This window comes from Salvia miltiorrhiza, chromosome 6 (assembly GCF_028751815.1).
Source record: "Salvia miltiorrhiza cultivar Shanhuang (shh) chromosome 6, IMPLAD_Smil_shh, whole genome shotgun sequence".
Classification (NCBI taxonomy): Eukaryota; Viridiplantae; Streptophyta; class Magnoliopsida; order Lamiales; family Lamiaceae; genus Salvia; species Salvia miltiorrhiza.
In genome coordinates, this window is record NC_080392.1 from 5,515,576 (window position 1) to 5,539,957 (window position 24,382).

The 24,382-nt window shown below is 31.3% G+C and overlaps 2 protein-coding genes across 2 annotated transcripts; both read right to left on the reverse strand.

Annotated features, from left to right (window-relative positions):
• Positions 1-11,702: 11,702 nt before the first annotated feature.
• LOC130988177 (probable flavin-containing monooxygenase 1) lies at positions 11,703-13,805 on the reverse strand. Its single transcript, XM_057911958.1, has 5 exons — positions 13,262-13,805; positions 12,961-13,198; positions 12,695-12,870; positions 12,264-12,622; positions 11,703-12,189 (listed from the first exon to the last, which is right to left on the reverse strand). Exons 1-5 carry the CDS (start codon positions 13,700-13,702, stop codon positions 11,844-11,846), a joined length of 1,560 nt encoding a protein of 519 aa, XP_057767941.1. The 5' UTR covers positions 13,703-13,805; the 3' UTR covers positions 11,703-11,843.
• A 6,824-nt stretch (positions 13,806-20,629) lies between these two features.
• On the reverse strand, positions 20,630-22,936 carry LOC130988178 (probable flavin-containing monooxygenase 1). Its single transcript, XM_057911959.1, has 5 exons — positions 22,295-22,936; positions 21,989-22,226; positions 21,598-21,776; positions 21,155-21,516; positions 20,630-21,077 (listed from the first exon to the last, which is right to left on the reverse strand). The coding sequence occupies exons 1-5, from the start codon at positions 22,730-22,732 to the stop codon at positions 20,732-20,734; spliced, it is 1,563 nt and encodes a 520-aa protein (XP_057767942.1). The 5' UTR covers positions 22,733-22,936; the 3' UTR covers positions 20,630-20,731.
• Positions 22,937-24,382: the final 1,446 nt, after the last annotated feature.

The window sequence follows — 24,382 nt, forward strand, 5'->3', positions numbered from 1 at the left end:
ACGAATCAACCGTAGATCTTGATGATCTAAGGGCTGAAAATGATTCTTATTTTATATCTTAAGAACATACTCTTATTTTAGCCCTTCCCTATATTTATATATATAGGGAGTGGATCACGTAGATCCACTCACTTATACTAGTTGATGTGTGTATTTTAATTGTTCATATTCTTTGATTATTTTTGTACTTTAATGAAATTTAATATACACATTTAGGTGATTTTTGGTGCAGGAATTAAAGAGATTGATGTTGATGGAGTCGAGTGGCAAGAAATAGAAGAGAAGCAGTTTTTGATGCAATTTTAGAAGACCCAAAGATGAAGAATTAAGATTTGTGCTTGAGTAGTTTTATTATCTTAATTAAATAATTATTATTTGATTAGAGGTTTTAAAACCACAACGTTGAGCCATTATTAGTTGGGCTAAGATTTATATTATTTCTTTGTTTGGCCCATGACATCATAGGGGACGTGCAGTAGGGAATTATTAGAGTAGCTTTTGTTTAGGCATTGTATTCCCTTAATTATTTTCTCTTAGCCGCCAACTAGGGAGTAACATAAAGTAGGACTTAGTTTAGTTTGTTGGACACGTTTATTTTCCCTAGCTTGAGAATTACTTGTTTCTTACTTTTTGCTTTTGCTTGGAGTTGGCAGCTGGATTCTCAAGTGTGGCAGATAGGGATGGCAGTGGATCTTGGACCCGGTCCAGATCCGTGGATCCAGATCCGTAAAAACGGATTTGGATCTCAATTTTTTGGATCCGACGGATCTGGATATGGATCTGGATCTGGATCTCAGTTTTGAAAACGGATCTGGATCTGGATCTTGAAATTTTAGATCCGGATCCGGCCCAGATTCGACCCGTGGATCCGTTTTATTATATATATATATTTTATATTTTATATTTAGTTTACTAATAATATTAACTAAATTAAAAATAATAAATAAATTATATTCACAATAATAAAAACTAAAATTAATTAGATAAAAATATTTTGTGTTATATTTTTCATGATGGAAATTAGATGTTGTTGATTTGGTGAATTTTTTTTAATTTAATTTAAAAATAGTAGATCCATGGATCTGGACCCGTGTACCCGCGGATCTGACGGATCTGGATCTGGATCCAAAATTTTTAGATCCACGGATCTGGATCTAGTATATGAAAACGGATCTGGATCTGGTATTGGCCAGACCCGGTCCAGATCCGGCCCGTTGCCATCCCTAGTGGCAGACGATTTTTATTTGGTTTTCAACAGTGGTTATTTCATTTAATTGCAATTTATTTTACTTATTTCAATATCCATCTTTATTTCTTTGATTGTTTATAGTTTAATTATGCAATTTATTTTACTTATTTCAATATTCATCTTTATTTCTTTGATTGTTTATAGTTTAATTATGAATAGCTAAATTCTTAATTCGGCGAGAATAATGAAGCATTAATTTATTAATCTGTGAGACTTAATTGGTTTTAAAACTGGTTCCTATTGATTCTGATTAATTCCTTGTGTTTCACGAAAATTCCGATTTTGTTTAAGCCTGATCAATTTAGGTTGAATTGGATTACAATCAATTAGCACCTTCAATCCGTAATTGTTGGAATATGGCTGATTAGTGATAAAACTACCGTGTTCGTAGTAGGAATAAATTGGTAGATTAATTATTACTAGCGTATTTAGGATAATTGGTCTAAACTGGATTCCTTCTTCTTAATGCTATTAGAATATTAAATCTATGACATGCGTATCCAGCTAGGTTATATTTTAGTAAGGGAAATAGGCAGGACTGGCGTATTCAGCCGTCTATCGAAACAGTAAGTAGGAATTGGGGTATGTCAGTGCGTATCACGGTATCCTATAACTAGTTGGTTGATAGGGATTAATTAATCTTTGTGTCGATCATCGGAGCTTTGAATTAGTGTGGATTTATTCGAGCCGAGTTACCTTTTATTGATTAATTTCTAGATTGTTATTTGAGTTATTTGATTTCTTAGTTATAATTAATTTTCTCAAAATTAAGGCATGGTGGCATCACCAAAATTATAGATTTTAGGGAATTGAATGATTTTACCTGCTCTCTGTGGGATCGACCCTGCTTGTCATTATACTAATTAGTTCTTGATAATTCTGCAGGAATTATTTGGTGGAAAACGACGTCCACCACTAATATATAGTTCCTAGCTCTTCTCCACACATTGCTGTCATGTGGCGCATTAGGAGCGCGCCACGTGGCAGTAGCTTTCCAAGGCCTTCCAGGCCAAAAATGCGGAGGGGTAAAATGGCCATTTCGATTTTATTTTTATTTTTTTAAAACATTTTTTTTACTAAAAATCCATTTTTTTTCCTTAGGCCGTCGTCAAAATTATGCATATAATTGAACACCAATATGCATAAAGGTAAACACAAATATGCATGACACTAGATAGAAATAGGCATGAAAAAGTATCAGTGTGTGACCCGTCAAGTGACCAACGGCGAGAGCTACCTGATGGTGTCGCATAGTATTATGCATATAGTTCAACACGAATATGCATAAAGAAAAACATAAATATGCATAGTATTTTTCGACAGCGAGAGACACCAGATGATTTGCATACTGATACTTTCACATGCATATTTCTATTCAGCGTCATGCATATCTGGGTTTATCTTTATGCATATTGGTGTACAAATATGCATAATTTTGATGACGGCCGTGGGAAAAAAATAGATTTTCGGTAAAAAATTAAATAAATAAATCAAAATTAATAAAAATAAAATAAAAAATAAAAATTCAAAATGACCAATTTACCCCTCCGTGTTTTTGGCCTTGGAAGGCTTTGGAAGCCCTTGGGAGGCTGCTGTGGCACGCTCCTAGCGTACCACGTGTCCCCATAGCGTGGTCCATAATTTGGACCTATATATTATAGGGGGAGTGGATACTATATATATATATATATATATATATATATATATATATATATACATTTTATTAGATGTTAATACCTCAACCTAATGAAACTATGTATACTCATATTACTCCATCAATTCCATAAGAATGTGTATAATTTTTTGTGGCATAGTTTGAATGATGAGGGCTAAAATACTCATCATCGCTGTGCTTAACAATACATGAACGTTTTGCCTAAATTATTATTATTATTATTAAATAAAACTAATCAGCGCAAATTTAATTGGAGACTCGATCGAGATCATAAAAGGAACCCAAAGCACCTGCGCAGTCAAGAAATAACGGAGCTTCCGGCGCAGTCAAGTCAGCATAGGCGACTCAAACCAAGGTCAATGTCTGAAAGGGGCTTAGGCCCAATTATCTAAGGAGTGGGCTTAAAGGCCTTAGGATTTGCTCTCATCTCATCTATAAATAGAAGCTTAGTAATGAGTTAGGGTTAGGGGGGATCTTGTTTTTGACTCACCACTTGTAAAATGTAAACACTCTCATCATAGTGGAAAAATCGAAAGAACCACCCGTGGATGTAGGTCTTGATGATCGAACCACGTAAATCCTGTTGTCATTCATCGTTTTACAATTAGGGTGAGGTTTTATGTCTTACTCCCTCCGTCCTCCAAAAGTGAACCACTTTTATTATATCGGGCGTTCGCAAAGAGTATATAACTTTTCTTTTATAGAAATGGTCCCACCATCCATTTTAATCTTTTATCCTTACAAACACTCTTTATTTACAAAAAGATCACCCAAAATTCAATCTCAACCACACATCTCATAAAGTGGTGGGACCCTTTCTCCACTACATCAAAATTATCACCAATTTTATTAAATCTCATGCCCAATCAAAGTGGTCTACTTTTAACGGACGGAGGGAGTATCATTTAATAAGTAATAGGTGAGTATACACATTTTTATAGGACGTACTAAAATAACAAAAAAAAACACTCTTGTGGGACGGAGGGAGTATATTGAATTAAATTCTGCGGAGGCACACCGATGACAATAATGACAATTTCATCAACCTAATGCAAATATATATATATATATATATATATATATATATATATATAGGGGTGGGCTACCGTGAGAGCACATCTTAAAATAAGAAATAAGAGCAATTTTTAATGTATGAATTTTATGTAGAACACGTATGAATTCGCTGTATAAAGGTATGAATTGTGAAAAATAAATTTTTGCTACCTTTGGGATTCGAACTCAGGACCATAAATCCATCCAACAGGATTATGAATCAACCGTAGATCTTGATGATCTAAGGGCTGAAAATGATTCTTATTTTATATCTTAAAAAATGCTCTTATTTTAGCCCTTCCCTATATATATATATATATATATAGGGTTAGGTTTTATTGAGAAGCTCAAATGTGTTGAGAAGTTGAGAAGCAATCCAATAGATGAACATGTCAATTAGTTTTTATGAATGCGGGTTTGATCTGGGGTTCGATCCTTGGCGGTGGCGTATTTTTTAACAAATTAAATAAATTCGTATGTTCGTCAGCTATATTTGGTATGTTCAAAGAATTTATTGATCTGGGGTCTAATTGCCATGTTCATTAAAATGTACTGACATGTTCATCTATTAGATTGCTTCTCAACTTCTCAACACATTTGAGCTTCTCAATTGAACCACTCCACACACACACACACACACACACACACACATATATATATATATATATATATATATATATGGAGAGGTTCAAGAAAGAATCATTAAATAAAATAAGAACGGAGAACCATTTTCAGCCATTCGATCATCAAGATCTACGGTGGATGCATCATCTTGTTGGATGAATGCAGAACCTGGGTTCGAATCCTGAAGGGAGTAATTTTTTTATATTTTTTTAGTGCATTAATTTTAACATCGAATGCATTGATTTCTACAGTGGATGCATTAGATTTGATGGTTCTCACAAATAATGTAGTTCTCTCTAAAACCACACCATATATATATATATATATATATATATGGGAGGGCTAAAATAAAAACACTTCTTAAAATATAAAATATAAACAATTTTCAGCCCTTAGATCATCAAGATCTATGGTTGATTCGTAAGCTTGTTGGATGAATTCGTGGTCCTGAGTTCGAATCCCAAAGGTAGCAAAAATTTATTTTTCACAATTCGTAACCCTGTTGGATGAATTCATACGTGTTCTACATAAAATTTGTACATTGAAAAATGTTTTTGTTTTTATTTTTATTTTAAGAAGTGTTTTCACGGTAGCTCTTCCCCATTTATATATATATATGGGGTGGGCTACCGTGAGAGCACATATATAGGGAAGGGCTAAAATAAGAATAATTTTCAGCCATTAGATCATCAAAATCTACGGTTGATTCATAATCATGTTGGATTGATGGTCCTGAGTTTGAATCCCAAAGGTAGCAAAAATTTATTTTTCACAATTCATACCTTTATACAGCGAATTCATACGTGTTCTACATAAAATTCATACATTAAAAATTGCTGTTATTTCTTCTTTTAAAAAGTGCTCTCACGGCAGCCCACCCCATATATATATATATATATATATATATATATGTGTGTGTGTGTGTGTGTGTGTGTTAAATTGAATAGGACTATTGGCGTCTAAATACATCAACTTTTAGAGTAATTTAATTTTACACATGAACTTTGAAATGAGTAAAAAATATATGAATTTAAAATTGTAGCAATTTTACCACAAATTCAATTTCTTGATATTCAAACTCTACAGAAATCCTACGACTTTTAGATCTAATGTTTTGTAAATCCTCTTAAAGTGGTGTCGTTTAGAGATGTCATACACAACGTCATTTTTTAAAATGTCCGATAAGTACACGTCAACATTTCGACATGTCACGTTAAGTTTAACTAATTTTAGTTATAATTAAATTTATGGTAAAATTATTACTACAACATTAAAATTAATGTATTTTTTTTATTCTTTTTATAATTTATATGTAAAATTAAATTACCTCAAAATTAATATGTTTAGATGTTAATAATCTTAATAAAACATTAAAAAATTGAACTAGAAAACGTAGATCCAAGGATCTAATGAGGTGGTCTTAGGTACACTCGGGTGTATCGTACAACTGGGTTGCACCTTCACTTAGACTTAGACTCGTACCCTGACTTGAACCCATATCCTGCCCCAAATCATATAAATAACACTATTTTGGATACGGATCAACTCGATTGTACGGTACACCCGGGTGTACCCAAGATTTTGTGGGATCCTAATTAGGTTTTAGCGGAGGCAGGCTGGTGACGATAATGACAATCACTTAGTTATATATATTCTCTGATATAAAAAAAAAAAAAAACTTAGTTATATATTCTAATATTATAACAAAAATAATAAGCACAAGATTTGATTGATATCAAATTTTATAGAGGTCAGAATTCATAGTTGAACGCCCTTGATTTAAAATAGTACTTATTTCATTAATTGTACCTGTTCAGATAACGAAGATGGACAGGCGTCGTGCTCGGAGTACTGGTCCATCTTATATTGTTTTCAGTAAATTGAAAAACACAATCATGTGATGAAATATTTTTTTCATTATAACTATTGCGTTGCGTGCATGATTGGTGATCATATATAATACTTAATTATTAATTAGCTGGTTGCTACTGTGCATAAATACATTGTTTTTTTTCTTCTTCACAATAAATACATAGAAAAAGGAAATTAATAACGTATGAAATCACACAATCTAATCAGCAGTATCGTGTCACAGTACGTAATTATCTTCCAATAAAACGACAATCAAATAACACACGAAAGTGCACAAATCAGTTTTAAATCACAAGTCACAGTGAGATAGATAGATAGTCTTCCGCAAACTGACTATCAAGCTATTTAGCTTCACGCAATTTGTTTTAATCAATATGGACTTTTAAAGGTAAATATCACGTTTTCACTCACCTAAGGCCATTCTTATATCCATGTTTTATATTATGATCGTTAATATCAAAATCTTGGTTGTTGTAAATTTATGATAATGGTGTCGTGATGATCGAATTTTAGGTCCAAAAGTTGACATGACACTCCAAATTCAGGACATGTTGCCTAGTTAAAAAAATTCATATATAAATTATGATTTTATTATTAAAACAAAAAAACCTATCAACCTTGAAGAGAAAGAAGACGCTTATAAGGGCCGAGCCGGGTTAAAACTTCATAGAAAAAATTTATTGGGAATAATAGTATCTGTCTATTACAACGATAAAAAAAAAAAAAATTAGGTGCAAGAAACCAGCACAACGTCAAAAAGAACACACACCAAAAGGCCCCGACTTCTGAGGACCCAAACCCCAGCGCACTGGGAGCTAGTTTGTAGAAAAGAAGCCATCCCAAGCCGACCTCCTTAAGCATCTCATCGAAATACAAAGGCTGAATGAGAAAGCATAGCAAACCCAAAAGAAAAACAAAACATCAAACCTCCAGCATGCAGTCGATCATTCTAACAGAATTAGAGTTGAAGATTCCACTAGCCATAATACCATCAAACCGAATACAGCAGATCGCCATGCATCGCATACATATGATTGGCAATTGTTGAGATAATTCTTCGTGCAAGAATTCAAACATAAAAAATTCAAACGACATCGTTTTTTAATGCCATTCATATTAAATGTCGTGTTCCACCTCACTCTAAGTTACAATGTCTCTATCTCGATCTTCACCGTGTGAGCCACCTCCCAATTTCGTAGTTATAATAAAATTGAAGGTTTATTTGTAAACTATATTGTTTTCTTTATTTTCTTCTTTAGCTTCTTATTTTTATTTTCTTTCAAAAATTTTAAAATTCGACTAATTATAAAATATTTAATATGCATATCAAATTAAAGTTCACAGTAAGAGCTTTAATTTGATATATTTTATAGTATAAGTATTTAATTTGAAATGTCAAAGTTATAAGATTAAATTTTTTAAAAATTCTCCCTCTCTCATATTTTTTAAATAAATCTATTTTTATTTTTAATTATTTTAATGTTTCAAGGCTAATTGCCTGTAAAGCCATAATGTATTTCGGTATTTGGTTTTTGTACCTATTTTCAAAAAAGTGACTTCTAAATCTATAACCTTTTTTTGTCTGATTTTAAGCCGGTGATCGGATTTCCCCAATTTTAATCTTACGTGGCACGGACAAATTACATTGTGGCACCAGAAATTACATTGTGGACTCATCGGACGGTAGAGTAAAATAAAATTACATTTCTTTAAAGAATGCTCGACTACTAATGCTCGATTGCTCAACTCGCAATGGTTGAGCATGTCGAGCATTGGTGTATTTAATTACCACTATTTCTCGACTAGCAAAAGTCGAGCATGTCGAGCATCACAAATACGCTAATGCTCGATATACTCAACTCGCAATAGTCGAGCATATCGAGCATTAATTTATTAATGCTCGACATACATTAATCGAGCATGTCAAGCAAAGTTCACGATTTCAACAAATTTTGTGAATTGGATCAAGATAATTTTATCCTTTCAAATTTAAAATGAGTAATTTTTATAATGATTTTTATATTAAATCTATATTTTTTTATCTTTGAAAATGGGTAAAAACAATCATCAAACTTATTAATAAACTCTAGAAAGAATAATAATCACACTTATTAATAAACTCTAGAAAGAATAATAATCACATCTGTATAGTCAGCACATGAAAAGAACAGTGAATTTGCGGTGAAGCTATGCTACTTCCAATCTCGGAGCAACAAATCAAATAAAGAGGCTCCGACATATAAATAGATTGGAAAGACAAACTCGAAGCAACACTAGAACCATTTTTCCTTTCTTTCCCAATTGGAGTGTAAGCCTTATTTGGCCCAACTCCTTAGTTGCCTAATCCACACACCAAAGGTCCATTTTGACAGGCCCATTCCATGCTTTCTTAACCTTATTTGTACAAAATGCTAAGAGAGGGAGCGTGAGTTCAGGAAGAGTGCGGCTGATTTTTGAGCGAGAAAGAGTGAGAGGTGACATCGTTGAGTGTGACTGTGTGAGAGAGAAAAGAGGAAAGTTAATGCTATTTTTATGAGACCGAGTGAATCTTATATTCTTTATCTCTCCCTTTGCATTGTTAACTTGGAACGAACAAGAAGCTTCGTGTCTTATATATTCTCCCTAGTTTCGTATGATCTCATCGTAGTTACTATGTGGAGCCGTCAGAGAGGATCAATTGTGTCGTGGGTGTGTGGAGCTGTCGGAGATCGTTGTGGTGCACGTTGTTGTGCACTCTGAGAAGGAGACGAGACTGATCAGTCGAAGCTTTGCCCCCTACTGTTCGTGTTCTGACGTCGAAGTTGGAATTCCGCTGTCATGCAACTGCTGTCTGGAAGTCGAAGTTGCTGCTGCTCAGTCTCCTTCCAAAGCTGGTTGGCTTCGTACTAACGAGTGCGTGGACGACTACGTGCCATCAAAATAGCCAATATTGGTATCAAAGCCACAATTAGTACGTCGTTGCATCCTCAAAATTACAAATTTTGAAAATATGTCACTCTTGTATAGCATGGGAGAAATTCGATAATTTCTCTATCCGCCAAAAGTATGTCACTTTGGTTGGGCACTAGTTTTAATAAAATGATTGGTAATTTTTATGGTAAATTGCATGAAAATACCTGACCTTATACCAAAATCTGGTTTTTTGACAAATTTTTTAACTGTAGCAAAAAATATAACGACCTTGCAATCGGTTGCAATGTCAGTCCGGAGACATTTTCCCTCCAAATCGATGCTGAGGTGGATCTCCGAAAAGCTGAGATGGCTAGTCGGGTCAGCTAATGAAACAGTGTCGTTTCCATTTGCATAAAACGACGCCGTTTTAGCAAGAAATAAATCGGTTGCAATACATATAAGGATTAAGGATTCAATCAAACTTTTCTCACCATCTCTTCTTCCCATTGTTCTTCCCTCTCCTTCGATAAAATTCTTCCAAAAATTCATCCAATTTCTAGAAATGACGTCGTTTTGGTCCCAATTGAAAATGATGTCGTTCAGTCATTGCACACACACCAGGCCATGAACCAGGGGCGGGCCAGGCCCCCAAAGACAAGGGGGCAAATAAAAAAAATTTAAAATAACTTCTGTAAAGATTATATAATAAAATATTTTTATAATAATTTCTTACGACCACTCATATTCTGAAAGCGACGTAATATTAACTGTCTTAAAAATTTGTTTCTCAATATAAGTAACTAAACAATCATTCATCCAATAATCACCCATTCGATTTCGAAGCTGACTTTTGACAATTTTCATAACAAAAGCTCCTTCCATAGTTGCAGTTGTCATAGGTAAAACAAGTACAAGTTTAATAAGCTTATACACCAATAAATACACAATATCTCCTTTTGTCTTCACCATATATCTCCATTGCAAGACTTACTAATTGGAGCAAATTTAACTTATTTATCTTTTTTCCGATCTCCACGTTAGACAAAAGAAAAAGAATGTAGTTTATTAAAGTCAACTTTTTTCCAATCTAGACATTTTGCCCCTTTTGTCTCAAAATTTTGGTGGGGCAAACTTTTTTTTATATATATAATAATTATACACATATATTAATATAATAAGTATACTATTTTTTTTGTTGGGGGGGAGGGGGCAATTGCCCTACCACCTCATAGTGTGGCTCCGCTCATGCCATGAATACAACTAATTTTTGCCACATCGGATAAAGCCCACACGTAATCAGTAAACCCTAATTGAATTTAGACGAAAAATGTCTACGGACCGACATTGCAATCGATTGCAAGATCGTTATATTTTTTGCTACAATTTAAAAGTTTGTCAAAAAACCAAATTTTGGTATAAGGTCGGGTATTTTCATGCAATTTACCCTAATTTTTATATAGTGAAGAAATGGTTCCGCCATTATATGAAATGAGTGTGGTTGAGATTGAATAAATATTTGAATTTTTGTAAATAACAGATATTTATAAAGATAAATAATAAGGAAAAAAATATGAGGTGACATACTTTTCACGGACGCCTAAAATAGCAAAAGTGACATATTTTTTGCAAAGGGATGGTGTATTATACTATTATTTGACTCAATGAAACTATGTGATTTTTTATACAGCTCACATGATTTTATTTTATTTTTGAAGAAATATATTTTTTCAATATATTCCATATTATTATTACAAGGTACCATTCTGTATTCTATATGTTATATATTAAAGTAGAAATTATTATTTATTGTTTTAACAGTACAACTCCACAGTAATTAGTAGTTGACTTTCGTGGTGTTCATGTAAAAGTTCAATACCAAACGTCTTAAGTTTGACTCCACGTAGCTTTTAATTTTATTTATATATATGAAAAAAAAAAACAATTGACCCTCGATAAATTAACTAAAGTGATCTAGAAATTTCTAGGAACAGAAAAAATGATACAGTTATTAATTATTCAGAAACGATCACCTACCCACCGTAGGCATGCATAACGTGCCCACCATGATGTGACAATTGTAATTATAGTAAGATAATTTTAATTAGAGTAAGATTTATTAATTCTCTTTCCTAATTAAAATTGTCACATCAATGGTGGGCACATTATACTTGCCCACGGTGGGTAGGTGATCGGTTCTGATTAATTATTATAGCAATAATAATTGCTATAAATATATAATGGATTACTTCCTGATTTAGCAACTCGTAGCCCGCTCTATGTGCCAACCTTTTGACTCTTGAGTAAGACAATAACACATGAAAGAAACAGACGGTCGAATTATTATGCAATAAAGATGTGTATTTTATACTCTTATTTCAATAACATTCATGCAATTATGCGTCGTACATATACTATAATGCTATCTTACCAACCAATATCAACGCAAGTGTCAATACCAGTCAAACATAGACATATGCTTTATAGCCCGCGGTAGTCTGTGGCATAATAAGGCTCAAACAACTCTGAGAAAAAGCCCTTCTTTCTTCTTGGAGAAGAACCAATGTCTTTGCATATTTGATCATTGTACCAAATAGGAACACCACCAATGCAAGACCTTCTAAACTCCTTGTTACCCGCATACCTCTTCATGAATTTCTCCCACGCCTCGATCTCCTTCTCCATTGCTCCCATGCTCGGCAACGCGAATGCCCCATCCAGAAAATGCGACAGCCATTTGCACCTCATTTCAAATGAGAAAATATTCGACAGCGACTCCGAGTAGCCTATCACAGCCAGCTGTGGGATTCTTGGATGGATTATCTGTCTGCAATTTTTTTTTTTGGTAAATATTTGAATAGAAAATGAATTTATGTTAGATTGCATAGTAATTAAAACCACCTGTATAGAGGGATAGTGGAGGTTGGAGATCCTTCAATATAGTTTTGAAAAGTGGGAGAAGCAAACATGTTCTTGAGCTTCTCGTCGCCTTTATATCCCGTTGCAAAGATGACAATGTCTACTTGCAACGGGACACCTTCTCCATCGAGGATTAGACCCTCTTTGCAGAAGGTGAAATTCTGCGATTTCCTCATCACAATGCTCCCATCTTCGACTTTGTCGAAGAAGTGAGGCTGCAGTAGGATTATCTGGCAAGATGATACTTCTCTAACGAAGCTTTCCTTGGGAATCATATCATATTTTTTCAGGGGCATTTGCCATTTAATAAAGCTTTCCACGAGCCTGTTCAGACCCCATCGCTAAAACATGAAGAAAAAAAATCACAAATAAATTTCTGCATGCAAAAATTAGTAAAAAGTATAAGTAATTACCACAGGCGTGAGCAAGGTGGCTATCGCGCCGGACAAGAAGCCCTCGCCGGGCTTATGAAGCATGAGCTCGACAAAGCGAGTGAAGATGAGAAAATCTGTCAATCCCCATGAATGCGCGTGGTGGGGCAGCATCCAATGGGCACCTCTCTGGATCATTGTGCACGGCTTATCTCTTCCTGCAAATCAAATCAACCCAATCAATTAAATTTGACAGAATCCAACACCACGTGCGTCTAAAAACCAATCAAGTAAAAAAGGTTAATTACCATTTACATTGGCGCACTCGAATGCAATGTCGATTGCGGACTTGCCAGCACCTATAACGGCGACGCGTTTTCCTTTGATGAATTGAGCAGCAGCGGCATTATCCATGTTGGAGAAATCCATTGAATGCATAACTTTGCCGGAAAAAGCTTCGGCTCCGTATCCCGGAGCAAACTCCGGGAAATTCGGCAGACCACTGAATCTCCCGATGCAGAGAACCAAGAATTCGGCTTCATACTCCTGCATTCATATATATGTTTATCAGATTAAAAAAGAAAAGAAAAAGAATGTGTTAATTTATACCTTGATGGAGTCATCTCCAGCATGGGAAACTCTGAGAATCCATTTTCCTTTGGATCCAAAGGCTTTACCATCTCCACCCCACAAATCCCAACTCCTCATCTCATTTTCAGACTCACCAACGTAATCAACATCGATTACTTTGCATTTGAAATTCACGTACTGCAACAGCTGGAATTTGTGGGCGTAAGATTGCAGATATTCCACAAGTTGCGTGTTGTGGGGAGGCGTTTCTTCGGGGACTGAAGAAGGCCATGGGAAGTCTGAAAACTCGTATAAATGTTTAGTAATTTGAAGAGTGGTGGATTCCAAGGTGTGATTCCACAGCCCGCCCACCTCATCTTGCTCTTCGAAAACCATCGGAGTGAAGCCTTTCGCAGACGCGTATTTGCAGGCGAGGAGGCCGCTGACTCCCGCGCCCACGATGGCTACTCGTTTCTCCATCTTCAATTCTTTATGGACAAGTTGGAGCTTCTTCCTTAGATTTATATTGAGAAGGAATGTCGACGTCGAATTTACTATTTGTAGAAAAATATAGGCTCAACAGCATGAAGAAGATATTAAAAGATTCGGTTAATTTCACATCTATATATAACACATTTTTCATTCTTACATATGCGTACCCACCCAATAAATTTATCGGTAATTTACTCACCTTATCAAAAATGTCATGAATTATAAGAAATATTTTAAAAAACCACAAACTATTATGTTAGTATCAAAAATATCTTACGTTTATTTTCCGACCGAAATCGTGACGTGGCTCACCGGATGCTAGCGTATATAATTTATACTAGTATTTTTTTTTTTGTAAATGACATGGCACAAAATGACGTTTTTTGTCATGTCATTTGAAAAAACTTAAATCCACGCTCGCCAAACTGACTTTCAACGCGATTTGAATCAACTAACGTAACACAAAACGACGTCGTTGTGTGCCAAACAATAAAATATAAATAACAGTGACATTCGGCGAGCCACATTCCGGCGACCGAAAAATAAATGTAGGATATTTTTTATACAAATCTAATATTTTGAAATTTCTAAAAACATTTTTTATAATTTAGAAATTTTTTCATAAAACGGGTATAATTTGAAATTTAATATGGTATTTACCCTAAATTTATTACTAATGTGATATAGTTGAGAAACCAAGATTATGAGATATAGAATTCAGAGACTCGGAATAAGTTTGGGCCCATTTGTTTATGTAAAAGCGCAAGTCTAAGTTTGAATATTGAACACTATTTATTTTATCGTTATTTCATAAACATGCTCATAAGTCATTACTGTACTTGTGAGTTAAATATTAATTTGATATATAATTTGTATTATTGTATTAGATTAATTGCATGTAATTAAATGCATGAAGTGTGATTTTTAACCAATACTACTATTAATACATGAACTTTTAAATATTTTACAATTTTGCCTGAATTAAAATTTCGGCAATAATTAATTCTATGTGGATGTTGAAAATTTCGTACATGGCATTTCAGATAATTAAAATGCAACGTTTCATGCAACATAAAAACGTCGTTTTGTTCCTCTGTCATGCTCTTTGAACTCTATATTGTTTGCAACATATATATCATAAAAGATGAAGAAAATAACATCGTTTTATATTACATAAAAAATATAACATTTTAATTATTGGTTGAAATGCCACGTAATAAATTTCTAGCACACACGTCAGATTAATTATTGATGGAATATATATTTGGGTCAAATTCTAAAAATAATACTAGTTAAAAATTAAAATTTGCGTCCACTCTATATATTTACATGTTGTTAACCCTATTATATTTGAAGATGTATACAATTAATTAACTGGTCCTATTTATTTATTTATTTATTTTGAGTTTAGTTGCTCTTATTTTTATTTTTTTAGAGAGGGTCGATAATGGTTTCCCATCTTTTCTTCTGGTGATTCGAATTTCTAACCTACTAATTAGAGGAAATCGTCTTATCAATTCAATTGCGCTTAATTGTAGAGTTGCTCTTATTAATTTGTTATGAGAAATAATAAATTTTAGTAGGAATACAGAATTCAAATAGCGGCGGTGATAAGTTAGTTAATTAATGGAATGTATATCAAGTTCTTAACCGACGATAATGGTAATAATACATGTTGTCGTTTGTGACTTTGTGTTACCAACTTGAACAATTAACAACTCCATAAACGAAGAAGTTAGAAGATACATAGTACTCTCTCCGTTTTTATAAAAAATAATTATTTATAAATAACACGAGTTTTAATAAAGTAGTTGAATGTGTTGTGTGTGGAGTAATAGTCCACTTTATTATGAATGAAAAATTTACCAAAAATATATTTGATACATTTTATGATAACAGACGAAAATGATAAATTGAATACATTTTATAAGGACCGAGTGAGTAATCCTCAAATCTAGAGGTTCTAGGTTAGAGTCCATCATAACATGATCTTTAAATTTATTTTATACTTGTTAATTTTGAAGTTTTTTTTTTTTTTTTCCTTTGATGATCCCGTCGTTTAGTTGACTTCTTAATTCACATAAATTGGTTGTAATAGAGGAAATCGGATCTTTTTTTTTTTTTTTTGAATTAGAATTATACTCTCTCCGTTTTTTTGAAGTGTCCCATGGAAAAAAAGTACATATATCAAGGAAGTTGGAGTATTACTTTTGTGCCCATATTTATTATTTTCAAAGTGTAATAAATTTATTCTCAAATTTTGAAATAGGACACTTAAAAAGGGGTAAAGTAGGAACTTTGTCATTTTTTATTCTCAAATTTTGAAATAGGACACTTAAAAAGGAACAATAAATTTATCTTAATAGGACACTTAAAAAAAACAGAGGGAGTAAGAATCAAATAAGCAACATGCTCATTAATTATCCGTAGAACTTATTCTTTTTATGCAAAAATAATAAATATTTCACGGATTAAAAGAGTAATTAACATATGTAAAACGCCTTTGTGGAAGTATAATAAATGTTTCGCGGATTAAAATAGTAACAGACGGAGTAATGCTAAACAGCCACATTGTGGCCACCCACAATTTATCTAAATAGAAAATAATTTAAATTATTTAATTTATTTTTTAAAATAAAAATAAGATTTAGTTATTTTATCATATTCTCTACATTGTAGTTATTTTTTTTTGCAATTTTTTAATAATATTTTTATTTTTATTAAAAAATAAATTAAAAATAAAAATTGCAAAAAAAAATTAAAAAAAATAAGTACAATGTAGAGAATATAATAAAATAACCAAATCCTATTTTTATTTTAAAAAATAAATTAAATAAATTAAGATTTTCCTTATTATACTAATTTGTGGGTGACCACAATGTGGCTGCATAGATTTATTGTTCAAAATGCCATCTGAGGTGCATTTTATTTCAACAAAACTAGGGATACCAATTACCAAACTATTTTTTTCTCGTCCACCACCCTTGAATTTACACACGGTTCCAAGAAGCATTAATATAGATTCGGCGTGCATTGAATGATATTTTTAATAGTAATAACTAATTAGTACAGTCCGAAGTACTCACAAATTAAAAGTAATGACCAAAGTTGAATTTTTTTTTGGATAAATCTATACGGATCAATTTGATCCGGATCAGTAGGGGTATAAAAGTCCAAAAAAATTACTGAAAATGTGTTTTACCTTAAATGCCCCTTATAAAAGTTTATTATTTTAAAATACTAAATTTAATATATTGTGAATATAAATTGAATGTCTTTTCAATTTTCTAGGCCATAAATTAAGTTCATGAACATATGCACTTAAATCAATACATTGAACATATATAGGATACATAAAATTAAACATTTCATAATTCGTAGGATTTTTGTAATTCGTAGGATTTTGTAATTCGTAGGATTTCATAAATTTTTTTATAAAAAATTAAACATTTCATAATTCGTAGGATTTTTGTTTATTTAAGAAAATAATTAGTTTGGTATATATAAAGAACTTGTTTTTTAATATGTTTTTATGTTTTATCTGACTTTTTTGTTTTTGTAACATTTTTTTATTTAAACACCCCCAATCACTATAAAAAGTGTTTCAATTTAAAAATTTAAATATTTATATTATTATTATTATTATTATTATTATGTTGGATAATATATCTAAATTAAATTTCTTTACATAAATCATTAATGAGCATTGTAACATTTTTATTATTATTATTATTTATCAAGTTTGTATCATTATTTATCAAGATTATAAAAGTTTGTAACATTTTTTTATTTAAACACCCCCAATTATTATTATTATTATTTTATTCATTTATTTTTTTATTATTTTTTTTTATCAAGTATTGTGTATTTTTCAACATCATCTTGATTTTAGTATTTTCCATGAGATCCTAATTATTCGAAACACAACCCAAAATATAAAAAGTCATAAAATGTAATATAATATATATTCTAATTTAGGATTGTATATATGTATATGTATATCACATACTTAATTTTATAAAATTAGAATATTTTGTACAAGTAATTATTTTTAGTATGAAAAAAAAAATTGTGTGAGATTGAGCCTATTGTAATATCCAATAAAATCATGAACAAATTACGAAGAATTTGAGTTTACTAATTTTAATGTAATTTTTTTAGAATATAAAATATAAACTATTTTCACTCGTTAGATCGTCAAGATCTACGATAGGCTCAATCTCAAATTCTTCGTAATTTATTCATGATTTCATTGGAGATTACAATAGGCTCAATCTCACACAATTTTTTTGTCATACTAAAAATAATTACTTTGTACTTTTTGAAGGGTATATATAAAATATTTTATGTATATATTATAATTAATTCATAATTTTAGGAGATAAAAAACTTTTACAATGTTTTTAGAATATAAAATATAAACTATTTTCACCCGTTAGATCATCAAGATCTACGATAGGTTCAATCTCACACACATTAAAATTAGTAAACTCAAATTCTTCGTAATTTATCCATGATTTCATTGGAGATTACAATAGGCTCAATCTCACACAATTTTTTTTTCATACTAAAAATAATTACTTGTACAAATTATTCTAATTTATTAAGTATGTGATATACATATACATATAAATATATACACACACACACACACACACACATATATATATATATATATATATATATATATATATATATATAGGAGGGCTATCGTGAGAGCACCTCTTAAAATAAAAAATAACAACTACAAATAAAGTATGAATTTTATGTAGAACACATATCAATTCGCTGTATAAAGGTATGAATTGCGAAAAATAATTTTTTGCTACTTTTGGGATTCGAACTCAGGATCATGAATTCATCCAACAGGATGTTGAATCAACCGTAGATCTTGATGATCTAAGGCCTGAAAATGATTCTTATTTTATATTTTAAGAAGTGTACTTATTTTAGCCCGCCCTATATATATATATATATATATATATATATATATTTGTAAATAAATCATATCATATATATATATGAAAGCTCAACCAATTACATAAATAGTAACATATTGCCTAAGTTTATAATATTATGAAAAAATTTCATATTGCGTAAATTAAATTATTAGTTAATTTTTTTATCTTTTTAATATTTTATATTTGTTAGTCATACGGATAAATGTAAATAAATTGTCCAACCAAAGTTTATAATATTATGAAAATTTATATTGGTAATATATATTATTAAAATAGACTTTAAATGAAATAATATCATATTTTTGTATTAAATGATCACACATGTTCAGTAAATATAAATAAAATATTTAGTAAGTATATGTATTAGAGATTTAACAAATGGTGGTGTTAATGATTGTTATGCATCTATCGATCTCCTTTAGTGTACATTGGCATTGCTTAATGCATCTAAAGTTTCAATAATAGACATCATTTCAAACATTTACACATCCTATTCTAACAACATCTGCGATCATTTTTATTTTGGTATCACGAGCAATAATTGTTCCTACCCGTTTCTTGTATAACATAAAATTTTAACATTCATATAATATTATTTTCATAATTTAAATATAAAAAATACTTTTACATAATATTTATTGTTAAATATAAAACGCTTCTCAAACAATCTTAAAGTTAGTGGATTGACTCATGTGTGCATGTGTTTCTGAAATTAAAAAAAAATGTATATATGCAAGGACGATGTACGAAATTGTAAACCCTCTACCCTTGATAAAATATTGAACTATTTGTTTATAGTTAATGAATATTAAAAATTATGAATTAATTATATTTAATAAAGTATAGTTTATTTTCGTCAAGTTACCATACTAAAAGCTACAAAACTAATACAATCACTGTAGTTAAGCCGTTTTTTCGTATATATTAAGTAATAACTTTCATAATGCATTAAGATATCCACCGAAAAAGAATGAAAAGTACACAATATATTTTTATGAAGATTTTAAGTTTTAACTAGGGGAATATAATTCTATCAAAAAAACTAGAGAACACTATTAATAGAGACGTACTCCCTCCGTCCCATTGATCTTGTCCCGTATTCCTTTTTTGTTTGTCCCACCATCTTGTCTCATTTCTATAAATAACACTCTTACTTTATCACTTTATCTCTCCTACTTTATCACTTTCTCTCTCTTTCTCTCTCCTACTTTATCTACACACTTAACACTACTAATACTCTCCTTAATAACCGTGCCGAAACCAAATGGGACAAGCCCAATGGGACGGAGGGAGTATTTTTTTATTTTTTTTTGGACATGGAATAGTACATACGTATTAATACAACTTTAGTATACTTACTTTGATATCTATGTTTTTATGTTTAATTTGTTTCATATTTTTGTTTTTGTAATATTTTTTATTTAAATAAAGGGTGTGTTTACAAAAAAGAAAAGCATACATAACAAAAATAAATGTGAAGAAATACTTCAGGAAAATAAAAGTAAAACATTTTAACAAAAAAAAAATAAAAAACGTAAATATCAAAGCATGATATTTACAAATTCATGATTGAATAATTAAATACATTCATGTTGGTTTACAAAATATATTAATTTTACTTTGATATCTATGTTTTTATGTTTAATTTGTTTCATATTTTTGTTTTTGTAATAGTATTTTTTATTTAAATAAAGGGTGTGTTTACAAAAAAGAAAAGCATACATAACAAAAATAAAAGTAAAGAAACACTTCAGGAAAATAAAAGTAAAACATTTTAACAAAAATAAAAAACGTAAATATCAAAGCATGATATTTACAAATGCATGATTGAGTAATTAAATACATAAAGGGTAAATATGTCTTTTTATGTTGAACATTAATTATTTTTTGGATTTGATCCGGATCAAATTGATCCAAATAGCAAGGTCCTTTTTTTTTTTGATGTCGACCAAAGTTGAATTTAATCACTTGATATATGTGATGTCGATGAAACCACGTGCGCACATGACATTGGAAGCAGTAGTTAAACATAACAATACAGAAAAAGTGAAAGAAATTAAATCCCGTGATAATCTATGGGGCCATAAGGCTGAAACAACTCTGAGAAAAAGCCCTTCTTTCTTCTTGGAGAAGAACCGATGTCTCTGCATATTTGATCATTGTACCAAATAGGAACACCACCAATGCAAGACCTTCTAAACTCCTTGTTACCTGCATACCTCTTCATGTATTTCTCCCACGCCTCCACCTCCTTCTCCATCGCTCCCATGCTCGGCAGCGTGAATCCCCCATCCAGAAAATGTGACAGCCATTTGCACCTCATTTCGAATGTGAAAATATTCGACAGCGACTCCGAGTAGCCTATCACAGCCAGCTGTGGGATTCTTGGATGGATCATCTGTCTGCAATTAAAAACAATATTTAATTATTTGAAGAATATATATTACTTGCAACATTAAAGTAGAGAAGTAATTTATACCTGTAGAGAGGGATAATGGAGGTTGGAGATCCAAAAACGTAGTTTTGAAAGGTGGGGGAAGCGAACATGTTCTTGAGCTTCTCATCGCCTTTATATCCCGTTGCAAAGATGACGACGTCGGCTTGCAACGGGACGTGATCTTCTCCGTCGAGGATTAGACCCTCTTTGCAGAAGGTGAAATTCTGCGATTTCCTCATCACAATGCTCCCATCTTCAACTCTGTCGAAGAAGTTAGGCTGCAGGAACAGTATCTGGCAAGAGGAGGCTTCTCCGACGAAGCTTTCCGTCGGAACCATATCGTATTTTTTGATGGGAAGTCGCCATTTAAGATAGCTTTCCACCAGCTTGTTCACAGCCCACCGCTAAAACGTGGAAATTAATTAAAAAAGTGTGAGATAAATTTCTGGACATGCATATATATAGGTAGAGTAAAAAGTAATCACGAGCGGGGTGAGGGAGGCGGCGGCGGCGCTGGACAAGAAGCCCTCGCCGGGTTTGTGAACCATGAGCTCAGCAAAGCGAGTGAAGCACAGAAAACCTAAACTCAAGCCCCATGGCTTGGCGTCGTGGGGCAGCATCCAATGGATTCTTCTTTGGATCATTGTGCACGGATTATCTCTTCCTGCAACATCAACCAACTCTAATTAAAATCTAAAACCAAGGTAGAATTAAAGATTACTCGAGTGATATCAATCGTCAATTAATATACACATATCAACAAGATGTATGAATAATTTTACTGTTTTCATCCCTAATTATAGCCATAAAAAATTATATAAATTTCAAAAGTTATAGTAAATGATTAGAAGGATAAAATAGGATATTTATTAGTACCGTTTACATTGGCGCACTCGAATGCAATGTCGACTGCTGATTTGCCAGATCCTATAACGACGACACGTTTTCCTTTGATGAACTCAGCAGCAGCAGAATTATCCATGTTGGCGAAATTCATTGAATGCATCACTTTGCCGGAAAACACATCGCCGCCGTATCCCGGAGCAAACTCCGGGACATTGGGGAGACCACTGAATCTCCCGATGCAGAGAACCAAGAATTCGGCTTCATACTCCTGCATTCATATGTGTATCAGATAAAAACAAACAAAATTAATAAAAAAAATTGTGTTAATTTATATACTTTGATGGAGTCATCTCCAGCGTGGGAAACTCTGAGAATCCATTTCCCTTTGGATCCAAAGGCTTTTCCATCTCCACCCCACAAATCCCAACACTCCATCTCCTTTTCCGACTCTCCCACGTAATCGACATTGATCACTTTGCACTTGAAATTCACGTACTGCAACAGCTGGAATTTGCGAGCGTAAGATTGCAGATACTCCGTGAGCTGCGTGTTGTGGGGAAGCATTTCTTGGACGGAAGAAGGCCATGGAAAGTCGGAAAACTTGTAGAGCTGTTTGGGAACTTGAAGCGTGGTGGACTCCAAGGTATGGTTCCACAGTCCGCCCACGTGATCTTGCTCCTCGAAAACAGTCGGAGCGAAGCCTTTCGCCGCCGCGTATTTGCAGGCCAGGAGGCCACTGATTCCGGCGCCCACGATGGCGACTCGTTTCTCCATGCCTTATTGTAATTTAATCGGATAAGTTGGAGGTTGTGCTTCACTTTTATGGCCGACTCATCCACGGTAATGTTGAGAATTGGACACATATATTTACTATTATAAGCAAAACTACAAAAAAGAAAAATAAAAAATACCACATTGTGGCCTGCTTCCCATACTAATTATTGATGCCTATTTTGGTACCATTTGTTTTTCCAACAAATAATACTCCCTCCGTCCACCAATTAAAGCCCCATTTGAGTGTCGGCGCGGAAACTAAGAAAGCTGAAAAAAGTGGTGTAAAAGTGGTGTAAAAGACTAAAAGGGTAGTGTTATTTTATAAGCTATTTCCTTCTTTCTTTTTTTACTCTTTAATTAAATAAACTGAAAACTGGAATTAAATAAATAAATAAACTGAAAATTCGAAAATAAATAAATAAATAAATTAAAATCTGGAAAATTATTTTTTTTAGAAAATAAATAAACTGGAATTAAATAAATAAATACACTGAAAATTCGAAAATAAATAAATAAATTAATTAAAATCTGGAAAATTATTATTTTTAGAAAATAAATAAACTGGAAATAAATAAATAAATAAACTGAAAATTCGAAAATAAATGAATAAACAAACTGAAAATTCAGAAAATAAATAAACTGAAATTCGAAAATAAATAAATAAATAAATTAAAAACTGGAAAATAATTTTTTTAGAAAATAAATAAACTTAAAGTTCGAAAATAAATAAATAAACTGAAAATTCAGAAAATAAATAAACTGGAAATATTTAAATAAATAAATAAACTGAAAATTTGAAAATAAATAAATAAATAAAGTGGAATTAAATAAATAAATAAACTGAAAATTCGAAAATAAATAAATAAATAAATTAAAATCTGGAAAATTATTTTTTTTAGAAAATAAATAAACTGGAATTAAATAAATAAATACACTGAAAATTCGAAAATAAATAAATAAATTAATTAAAATCTGGAAAATTATTATTTTTAGAAAATAAATAAACTGGAAATAAATAAATAAATAAACTGAAAATTCGAAAATAAATGAATAAACAAACTGAAAATTCAGAAAATAAATAAACTGAAATTCGAAAATAAATAAATAAATAAATTAAAAACTGGAAAATAATTTTTTTAGAAAATAAATAAACTTAAAGTTCGAAAATAAATAAATAAACTGAAAATTCAGAAAATAAATAAACTGGAAATATTTAAATAAATAAATAAACTGAAAATTTGAAAATAAATAAATAAATAAAGTGGAATTAAATAAATAAATAAACTGAAAATTCGAAAATAAATAAATAAATTAATTAAAATCTGGAAAATTATTATTTTTAGAAAATAAATAAACTGGAATTAAATAAATAAATAAACTGAAAATTCGAAAATAAATAAATAAATTAATTAAAATCTGGAAAATTATTTTTTTAGAAAATAAATAAACTGGAATTAAATAAATAAATAAACTGAAAATTCCAAAATAAATAAATTAATTAATTAAAATCTGGAAAATTATTATTTTTAGAAAATAAATAAACTGGAATTAAATAAATAAATAAACTGAAAATTCGAAAATAAATAAATAAATAAATTAATTATAATCTGGAAAATTATTATTTTTAGAAAATAAATAAACTGGAAATAA